The sequence below is a fragment of the Rattus norvegicus genome, chromosome 3, assembly GCF_036323735.1.
Source record: "Rattus norvegicus strain BN/NHsdMcwi chromosome 3, GRCr8, whole genome shotgun sequence".
In the NCBI taxonomy this organism is placed as follows: Eukaryota; Metazoa; Chordata; class Mammalia; order Rodentia; family Muridae; genus Rattus; species Rattus norvegicus.
In genome coordinates, this window is record NC_086021.1 from 57,633,263 (window position 1) to 57,644,470 (window position 11,208).

Consider the following 11,208-nt stretch of genomic DNA (forward strand, 5'->3'; position numbering starts at 1 on the left):
AACAGAAAGAACAAATGAATTTAATTGGCTGGGCAAAACAGATACATTCGACATCAGCTGACAATGATGGAACACTTGGGAAAGTCCCTAGTCCCTGAGTTCTGATAGGTAAAAATTCTAACTGTAACTTGGCCCAGGTGCTGGAGGTTTTCGTGCTTATAAACTCTACTTCAGCCCCAACTCAAGGCTTCCAGAAGAAGTCAGGCTCCAGAGCCCTTGTCTGGTGGCCCTGATCAATCAGCGACTCTGCTGTGTGCTGGGAATAATAACAGGTTTTGCTATCTCACGAGCCCACTGATGTCTTCTCTCCCCTTCCTCCTGGTGCACAACAGACAAGGTGTAACACTCTCTGCACAACCCTGACTGACCTGGAACTCACTTTATAGAAGAGGCTAGCCTTAAATTCAAGAGATCCACTGCCACCTGAACCCAGGCATTAAAGGCATCCATCCTCCTCCACATCTAGTGATCAACCAACATTTTTTTCCAGACACTAAGGAGTTTGGCAGATAAAAGAAAAATCAGCAAAACTCAAAATCATTTGCTTGCCTTTTATTACTTTAAATCACTTACCAAAAGGGCAAAGACAAAAAAGAATCCAGAGGCAGATCTCACATTCCTGAAAATTCTCTGTCAGCTGGCCAATTCTGCCAGAATGCCCTCTGAATACTCTCAGGGGAGGACCCTAGAAAACAAACACGCTCATTTCTACATCCAGCACCTTGGAGGCAGAACAGCAAGAGTTTAAGGCTAGCCTCACCTACACAGCAGGTTTGAGAACAGCCTTGAGGCACTAGCTCAGGACACCAAGTAACTGAGAAAGGGGAGATGGTTCCGTTGGTAAACTGCTGGCAATTTAAAATGGAGTAAGGAAGTAAGTCCTCAGCATCCACACGGAAGCCAAGTGCATCACTGGCGAGGCAGGAAGGGAGAACAGGCAGGCCTTGCTAGCTAGCCCAATCAGTGCATTCTACAGACAGTCCGAGATTCCATTTAAAACACTAAGGTGGCGAAGGATAGATGAGGTCACTTAACATTAACCTCTAGCTTCCAAACACATGTGCAGACATGTGTGAGCACACACAAACACACACAAAATAAGCAAAAATTATAATTAACTTCAAGGATAAATAAAACAATGAGATGATACAGCTAAAATAACAAAAACCATAACATTGTTCCATAACAAATTTGTGACATGAAACTGATATTAGTGGGCTTAAATTAAATAAATGGGTTGGGGATTTAGCTCAGCGGTAGAGCACTTGCCTAGCAAACGCAAGGCCCTGGGTTCGGTCCCCAGCTCCGAAAAAAAGAAAAAAAAATAAATTAAGTAAATGGACACCTTAGAATACCAAAAAATTGCTGGGGCAAAGGACTATGCCCTGTGTTCTGTCACAATGACCTTCAATTCCCATACTAAATATGAACATTTATTAATTATTAGGCAATATTTCTGAGCTAATCAAATAGTAAGTTTAGAAAAAGTTAGGACTGAAGAAAGATGAAGATCTGTGTACAGACACCCAGTGCCTATAAAAGATGTGGGGCGTGATCAATGTGCACCTGTAATGGGGGTAGAGGGACGGGAAGGTGACTGGGATTTGTCGGTCACCAGCCAGTTTCAATGGAGACCACCCAAGGGAGCAAGTGATAGAGCAGGACACCTGATGCATCTACCTGAGCACGGGCATGTACACTTGGGCACACGCACGAATGCACTCACATGCACGTTCACACACACTGCATATCTGTGCACTCACTCCTACCCCGCCCCCCACTCCACTCCACGTCCTCAAATGTTAGTAGTATTTCTAATACTCCAGGTTTTGTAAGTTACACTAACACATCTCAGGACATACGCAGGTTTTCAAGAGAAGCTTCTCCACATACATTTTCACATTTACTTACATTCACTGGGGGAGGGCAGGCATGTGCCATAGTAGGTCTGTGCTTGTCAGAGTACAATTTGAGGGACTTGGCTCTATCCTTTCACCATGTAGGTTCCAGGAATGTAACTTAGGTATCAGGCTTGCTGGCAAACACTTTACCAGCAGAACCACTTCACTGGTTCTGTAGTCTCCTTATCCAATATAATTTTGGAGGAGCATATCATCTTGCTGTATTTTGGCCTGGGCTAACCCTGAACTCATGGGTTAAAAGTTGTCCTGCCTGGACTGGAGAGATGGCTCAGAGGTTAAGAGCACTGACTGCTCTTCCAGAGGTCCTGAGTTCAAATCCCAGCAACCACATGGTGGCTCACAACCATCTGTAATGAGATCTGATGCCCTCTTCTGGTGTGTCTGAAGACAGCTACAGTGTACTCATATATGATAAATAAAAAATAAAATATTTAAAAAAAAAAGTTGTCCTGCCTTAACTTCTTAAGTATGTGTCACTAACTCATTTAAACATTATACTGAAAGCTGAAGTGGCACTCATCTATAATCCCAGAAGACAGGAGGGTTAGCCAGGAGAATCCTGAGTCTAAGGCCAGCCTAGGTTACATTGCAAGACTCTGTCTCAAAATAAATGAAAATTGGGCTGGAGAGATGGCTCAGTGGTTAAGAGCACCGACTGCTCTTCCAGAGGTCCTGAGTTCAATTCCCAGCAACCACATGGTGGCTCACAACCATCCGTAATGGGATCTGATGTCCCCTTCTGGTGTGTCTGAAGACAGCTACAGTGTACTCATATACAAAATAAATAAATAAATCTTTAAAAAAAAAATAAATGAAAATTGTATTAAACGTGCAAGACACAGTGGCACACGCCTAAAGTCTCAGCTACTTGAGAGGCTGATACAGGAAGATCGTTTGAGATCAGCAAAAGATGAGACCCTGCCTCAAAACTCACCCTGCTGTGGCCTCCCTTGCCCATAATGCTGGGCATTTGTCATTGACCTATAGTCCCAGCACTCAGGAAGTTAAGAAAGGAAGATCTCTTGACCTTGGGATTCAAAGCCAGCCTAGGCTAAAACGCAGTGAGCAGGTGTGTCAGGAATGACACTGAATTAAGGACACAGCAGAGCAGTGTTAGAAACCTGTATCAGCATTGCTTCCTTCAAGCCTTTTTACTCTGTTATGCTGCCGTGCATTAAACATAGGATGTGTCTGTGCTAAGCAAACAGTAGCTATGGGTCATAAGTCCAGGCCATGCCTTCTTTTTTTTTTTTTTTTTTTTTTGGGTTCTTTTTTTCGGAGCTGGGGACTGAACCCAGGGCCTTGCGCGCTTCCTAGGTAAGCGCTCTACCACTGAGCTAAATCCCCAGCCCCCCAGGCCACGCCTTCTTAAGTGTCACATTGGTGAGCAAGCAGCCTGAGTTGCATCAACAGTCAGTCCCAAAGAGAACTACCCTACAGGACACTCCATTTTCATATTGCCTCAATTACATATCAAATGAAGGCCCTGGAAATTTAACAGAACTGTTTCCACGGGATGGTACAGGGACACAGGTGCCTATCCTTCAAGCACTGGCACTTATAAATCCATTAAGAAAACAACATTAGGGGCACTTTATAAGAGGGCAGCAATGTTTACAATGCCTGGGAAAGCAGACGATGCCAGCAGGCAATGTGAGAGTTAGTCTTAACACGGAAATGCTGGATGGGGGTAGTAGTACACACTTGCAATCCCAGCCCTTGGGAAGGAGCAAAAGACAGAAAGATTGCAAGTTCAAGGCTGCCCTCAGATTCCAGGATAGCTTGGGTCATACAAGATCCTCTCTCCAAACAACAAAATATGGGAGTTAGAGAGGTGGCTCAGTGTTTAGGAGCAGTGTTATTCTTACAGAGGACCCAAGTCCAGTTCCTAGCACCACACCATGGTTCACAACCATCCACAACTCCAGTTTCAGGGGAATCCAATGCTTTCTTCTCATCTTCACAGGCACCAGACATGCAATGGTACACACGCACGCAGGCAGGCAAAATGTAAAATAAATCTAAAGAAAAATGTAAACTAACAAAAATAATTAAGTAAAGGCTGAGAGGAAAGAACGTATAAGCAATTCTAAATGTCTCTGGTTTCTAGAACAGTACTTGTTTTAGCAAGAAGGTTGGCAATACTGGCTAATACTGTGATTATTTTAGGAAAGAAATTGTTAGCTAAATTACATTCAAAATCCTTGTTACTCAGGGCTGGAGAGAAGCTCAGAGGTTAAGAATATATAGTAACCGGCAAGACACAGTAGCCCATGCCTTTAGTCCCAGCACTCAGGAGGGACAGATCTCACTGAGTTCAAGGCCACCCTAGTGTACATAGTGAGTACCAGGACAGCCAAAGAGCTACATAGAGAGAATCTATCTCAAAAATGATATAAACAAACAAACAAGAAAACGAATGAACACTATTCTAACAGAGGCCTCGCGTTCATTCCCAGCATCCAGGACACGTGCCTTGCGACTGCTAGGAGTACAGCCCCACAGGGTGATCCGATGCCGTCTTGTTGCCTCTGAGAGCACATGTACTCAAATGCTCATATCCACACACAGATACATGTGATCAGGAATATAGAAACTATTATTTTTTAAGAGATTATAACTGAGTGGGCACGGTGGAGACTGCACTAGAATCTGATATAGGTGTGCTCCAAGGTCAAGATCAGCCAGGTTATGAGGGCAGCCTGGCTACACAAAAACACTGTGTGACTGGAAATTTAAAAAAAAAAAAAATCACCAGTGGCTCTTGCCTCCAGCTTACCTGGGAGGGTGAGGCAGGAGGATCCCTTGAGCTCAGGAGTTTTGGAAGAGAAAGAGAGAGACCGACCGACCAAGACCATCTTTAAGCAGATGTCAGAGTTAGGGACAGAAGGCAAGCACTGAGGAAAGAGGACAGGGATATAGCAGAGTGGGAGACAGCTTTTCTGACACATGAGAGACTGTCAGACCCACAGCAGAAAGGAAAAGAGAAAGGTAAAGAAAGAGGGCGACCATGGAGCAAAGAGTAATAGGAAATAAAGAAAAGAGGAAATAAGCCCTTAAGTTTCATATGGATGTCTAGATGACAAACAGCTGAAGTTGTCTATTAGCCAGGGTGTGACATTCTATGTCACACATCTGCCAGGTCTATTCTTAGTGATAAAAAGAATGCCTCCAAAGGGCTTCCTTGTTTAAGGACAGAGCTCACTCTGCATCTCTGTTGGTGTCACACTTCCTATATATACAGAGCACGCTGCCCTCACATTTGAAGTGACCTTACAGCCTCAGCCTCCAGGGACAGGTGTCACAGACATGCACCACATGTGTGTCTTAAGGCCCTTATTCAAACAAAAATGTGTGATACATCAAACACTACTTCTATGACCTGTTCTATAACCTGAATGTAGAAAACCTTCATTTCACCCTCCTGTCTTATGTTCAAACTGTAAGTATACCCATATGTAGGGCACTACATAAAAAGTGTGGTGTAATCATACAGTAGAATATCATATAGCCAGTGCACCTCAATATGAACAACATGTGAAAACTACGTATATGACAAAAGCTGCAGACAAAAAAAATACTCTTACAAAGTTTGAAAACACACAAAAATGTATATATCACTATATACTTCTATGTTATGTAATATACACATTTATCAAAAGACAGCTGCTAAGAATATATTCAACGGCATCTTGAATGTTCTTTAAAAAGATCAAATGTGTCATGGTATTAGGAACTGACAGAGTTGGCTGGCAGGGATGGAGTTCATGTTGTGTTTTATACTTTATGCTCAAAGTAGTTCACATTTTAAAGAAAACATCAAAGATATTAATTAAACTTTCAAACTATCTGAAAGTACTGGTATTTCTGGAACCATGCAAGCAAAACAATGAATGGGAAAATTACATTACTAATAAATAAAGCCATCTTCATCCATAACCAATTTTTTTAAAGATTATAACAAGCATATGTTCAAGGACTAAATTAAGTAAATGTTATAAATTTGAATGTACATAATCCATTTGTATTATCGGAATGCTTCTATTTTTACATCGAGGTTCCTTACAAATTTCTGTTGCAGTAATATTGATTGAAAGGCCTGAGTTGCCTTTTGTCAGGGTATTGTAACGACAAAAGCAAAAAGAGGGACGGTCACACATCAACTGTCCTTCTCAGGAGACATTTTTCTGGAGTAAAATTAAAATCTGGCTTTCTAGGGTACAAACACATGTGTCTTTAAGAATGGGTGGAGATGGGCTGGAGGCATGGCTCAGCAGTTAAGAGCACTGACTGCTCTTCCAAAAGTCTTGAGTTCAATTCCCAGCAACCACATGGTGGCTCACAGCCATCTGTAATGAGATCTGATGCCCTCTTCTGGTGTGTCTGAAGACAGCTACACTGCCCTCATAAAATAAATAAATATTTAAAAAAAAAAGAATGGGTGGGGATGGCAAATGAAAACACAAATATTTATAGTTAGGCATGACAGCTTACACCCAAGTGCCCAGCATTCAGAAAGCTAAGGCAAGACCTCGAGTTCAAGGCCAGGCAAGGCTACATGAGAGTTCCAGGGCAGACCAAGACACATATTATGACCCCATCTCAAGATTAAAATCAAATAATAGCCAGGAAGGTGGCTCGGCAGATGAAAACAGTCGCTTCGCAAGCCCGAGAGCCAGACGCGGTGGTACACAGCCCAGCACAGCACGCCTTTGGAAGACTGTCCCAGGACGCCAGAGGCTCACTGACGAGCGCACAGGGAGGTCGAAACAAGAGACTCTGCCTCAACAAGGTAGCCTCCTCTGCCACGAGCTCCCACAAACGCTTAGCAATGAATGATAAACAGCCCAGAGCAAAGACTATTAGACAAAAAAAAAAAAAAGAAAGAAAGAAAGAAAGAAAAGAAAGAAAGAAAGAAAGAAAGAAAGAAAGAAAGAAAGAAAGGAAAGAAAGAAAGAAAGAGAGAGTGCCTGGCTTGAGCAAAGAAGAAAAGAAAAGGTACAGCAACAAGCAGTGGGGTTAGGGCATAAAACAGCCTAGCAATGACTGCACCAAAGGTCACACAAGTCTGGTACTGAATCTGAGCAAATAGCACCCCCCCCCTTCCTTATTTAAGCTGTCTTTAAAGTAGGCTTGTATATGAACTGCCTCTGCTCCTGAATCTTTTCAGTATTTGCCCTTTTCCTTTCCTATTGGGCTAGACTGGGCTTTCCGTTGCAGGTCTGCAAACTTTTTCCAGCCTTAGCCTGGTGATGACAACCTTGCTGGGTGGATGCTCACAGGGACAGTTGTGCCATTAGCCTTTTCTCCCAATCAACCGAGGAGATTCATGCTTCTTCCTTCACACCTGGACCGCTGTGCCAGCCTGCTGACCTTTGCACTGTCCTCGTATAACCTGAACTTCATCATCCTCCGACTGTGGGTGGATAGGCCAAAGCATTATCCTTCTGTCTTGGGAAACACGAGCTTCCTCCGAATGTGAGAAGGTGCACTTAAGTTCCTCTCACAGGCTTGCTTGCTGTAGTCGGAAGTCACAAAGGGACTGAACTTCATGTTGGCAGTGCTTCTCTGGGGATTGCCAGTATTGGCTCCTTTTAACACCAGTCACTCCGTCTTCCCCCCACGTCCTCCATGTTGATCTTCTCTCCTTGGAAACCTCTAGTGTGTGCTCTATTGTACATAATGATAGTTGTGGCTGCTTCCTACGGAAGCAATACTGTCAGGGAAGGAAAGAACAATGGCGACCTTTATCTTGGGAACTACCTGACAGAGTTGCTTGTCTTGACTTCAGAGACAATAACTTGTAGTCAAGGAGTGGAGGGGATAAGTATTCCCCATATCTATCAAACTACATTAATCATATTACAGTACACATTACAGTACGACTATCTACTGGAACATGTGTCCTTCCTTAGACTCGAGTGTCTTGTGAGCAAAAACTCAGCATACGTACTCATTTTTGTCTCTGCAGAACATAATACAACACCTGATCCACAGTAACCATCCCATGCATTTTGGCTGAATGAAGAGTGAACACAGGTAATACACACACAGACTACAGTAATAAAGATACTGCCGTAAAATGCTCAATCAGCTAATGGCTTGCTTTGCATTACTTAACTCTTTCACATTAAGAGTCCTTAAGGTCCGAAAAACACGTAATTTCCTGATACTGGTTTTAGAGCAATCTGAGCTCCTCAGAATGTCGTCCCATTTTCTTTTCTGGTTGCATTCAGCTAAGAGGGCTCAAACAAATTTCACAGCCCATGGAATAATCTACCCAGGTTTTCTGTTTGTTGTTTGTTTGCTTCTGTCTGAAGTCCAGAGCCTAAGGAAACTACACTAAGCTGTGAGGCAAAGATTTCAGAAACTACCGAGGAGGATGTGAAGAAAAGTAAACGGGGCAGAGCAGCTCCTAATATTTACAGCAGAAGGTTTCCAATTAGAAAACAGCAGGCTGGGCTGGAGAGATGGCTCAGTGGTTAAGAGCACTGTCTGCTCTTCCAGAGGTCCTGAGTTCAATTCCCAGCAACCACATGGTGGCTCACAACCATCTATAATCAGGTCTGGTGCCCTCTTCTGGCCTGCAGGTGCATACATGCAGGCAGAAAGCTGTATGATGTATACATAATAAATAAATGTTTAAAAAAAAAAAAAAAAAGGGCTGGAGAGATGGCTCAGCGGTTAAGAGCACCCGACTGCTCTTCCAGAGGTCATGAGTTCAAATCCCAGCAACCACATGGTGGCTCACAACCATCTGTAAAGAGATCTGATGCCCTCTTCTGGTGTATCTGAAGACAGCTACAGTGTACTTATATATAATAAATGAATAAATAAATAAAAAAAAAACATTAAAAAAAAAAAAAAGAAAACAGCAGGCTTCTAGGAAACTTTCCCTTGAGGATAGAGTTTACAGCTTTTAAGCTGGGCATGGTGGCACCCACCTTTAATCCCAACACTTGGGAGGCAAAAGCAGTTGGATCTCTGAATTCAAGGCCAGCCTGATCTACTGAGAGATCGAGGACAGCCAGGACTACACAGAGAAACCCCTATCTCTAAAAAATAAAGAAAGTTCACAGGTTTTATATTTTAAATAACCTGTCTTGGGCTAGAGAGATGGCTTGGTTAAGAGCACTCCCTGCTCCTCCCTGCTCCTCCCAGCTCCTCCTAGCTCCCACCCAGCGGCTCACAACTGTCTCACAACTGTGGGTAACTCCAGTCACAGGTAATCTGCCACTGGCCTCTGGCTTCCTTAGGCACCGCGTACAAGTGATAAATATAACATGTGGGCAAAACACCCACGGATGTAAATAACAAACTAATAAAGAAAAATAACATAACTTCTTCTACTTGGCTTCTTCACATTCATTTCATTAGAGCAAAACGAAAGTGTTTACACTAACAGTAAGAAGCACAGGTCTCAATCAGGGCGGAGGCCCACCGAGACCCGCCATCCCACAATTCTCTGTACGAAGACGGAGGTTTTAGGAATTTGAAGCCAGCCGAGACTGTATAGAGACTCCACTCTGTCTCAAAACTCAATTAGTCCAGTAACACTCAAAAAGTCCAATGTCTCACGTAGGTATCCTTACAAAAGAACAATTAATTATTCCTTAAACAGTGACTAAGCCTCAACATGCTTCCTATATAATTAGATTAGACACTCACTTGATCTGAACATGATTTTAAGACTTCTTTTTTTTTTTTTTTTTTTCTTTTTTCAGAGCTGGGGACCGAACCAAGGGCCTTGCGCTTGCTAGGCAAGTGCTCTACCACTGAGCTAAATCCCCAACCCCTGATTTTGAGACTTCTAACAAGATGAAGCACTTTCTAGTCTTTTCGTAACTGAGCAGAAATTTTAACTGAACAAACTGGTTGCTCACTGCTAAACTTTTGTTTGACTGGAAATTTCTAAATCTCAAAAACCTCACTAGAAGCCTGTTAACTACTACCACAAAAAATGGTGCTAGCCAGTGCTTTTACTGTTGATATTATTGATTTAGTCGTACCCTATCCATCTTTTTTCTCATTCTGAAAGACATGCGCTACCAGAGTAAAGTTTGACTCCAACTAACAGCGGTTGTTCTGGGCTATTTAAAGATTCGGGGAGTTTTCCTTTTCATTCTCTGAGCCTGGCTCTCGCAGCACCTTCACAACAGTCAATAAACACTGAAACTGCAACCACCAGGACTTAGATGTGTGCTTACGGAAGCGGTGCAAGTTAATCCTAGTAAGTCTAGGCTTCTAGTTCGAGACTGCCCTGGGCAGCAAACAAGGTGTCACACTACTGCACTTTCTTCCAAAGGGAAGGGTGTTAACTAGCTCGGGAGAAAGCAGGAAGTTTGTATCAACAACTTAAGCCTCCAATGAACCTGGATTTTCCCCACTCCTGCTCTGTGTGCCGGGAACAACCCTGCCCCGTACCCCAATCTCCAGCAGGCAGGAGTTGGCCCAGCCAGAGACACACCGAGGCTGCCCCCCGCCGTCGAGAACGGCGCCGCCCCTTCGCTCTCTGCCGAGGTTCCTAGGCACCCGGGCCGCCGCCCACTTTCCCCAGCACCCAGCGCGCCGGGCACCGCACTCACCCACATCTTGCTCGAATGGGTTGGCAGTGAACAGAGGCATTGCGCCGGCAACGGGAGCTGAATCCCGACGGTCTGGCGGGGTTCCGACTGCCCCCGCTGGGCGACCGGCCGCGGCTTCCTAGACCGCTTGGCCGAGCCGTGCCTTCACTTCCGCCGCCGTGCCTGCCCCGCGCGCGCCTGCGTGCTCCGCGCCTGGGCGCCTCTGCCCCAGCCCCGTCGGCGGGACCGCAGAACGCTCCGCTGAGTGCTAGCACCCTGTAATGGCCTCACTGCTGTTCCAAGGACGCGACAGCCCCTGGTCCGACAACTGATCAGGCACGGCAGCCGCCACAGTCACCTTTCCGCAGTGAGGACCCGGGAGAGCCACGGAGCCGGGGGGAGGGGCTTCGAGGCCGGAAGTTGTGGCAGCTGGAGATGCTGGAGGCCGGAGAGCCTGCAGATCCAGAGAAGTGAGGCCAGGTGCGCGGCTCTGGAATGTCGTTTCCTCCGCCCCAGGCTATGCCAGCCGCTCCTCTCTTATCCGAGTACTTCCTGGGTGCCAGGTCTGGTCTTGCTACTCCGACCCCGAACCCGCTCCGCGTCTTGGTTGCTATGGAAACAGAGCCGCTGCCCTATGAGAGGTGCTGAGAATTGCCGCTTGGGTTGAAGATGCTCATAGGATCCTTCGGTTAAACAAGCCTAAATAGTCACCCTGGAAAGCG

At 44.9% G+C, this 11,208-nt stretch overlaps 1 protein-coding gene across 1 annotated transcript in view; it reads right to left on the reverse strand.

Moving 5' to 3' along the window:
• The window catches only part of Stam2 (signal transducing adaptor molecule 2), a 46,359-nt gene extending 35,706 nt beyond the window's left edge, over positions 1-10,653 (reverse strand). Inside the window, exon 1 of the mRNA NM_001012085.1 lies at positions 10,508-10,653. Within this exon, the coding sequence (NP_001012085.1) occupies positions 10,508-10,547 (40 nt within the window). The 5' untranslated portion in view covers positions 10,548-10,653. The remainder of the gene's footprint in view (positions 1-10,507) is intronic.
• Between the last annotated feature and the right edge of the window lie 555 nt (positions 10,654-11,208).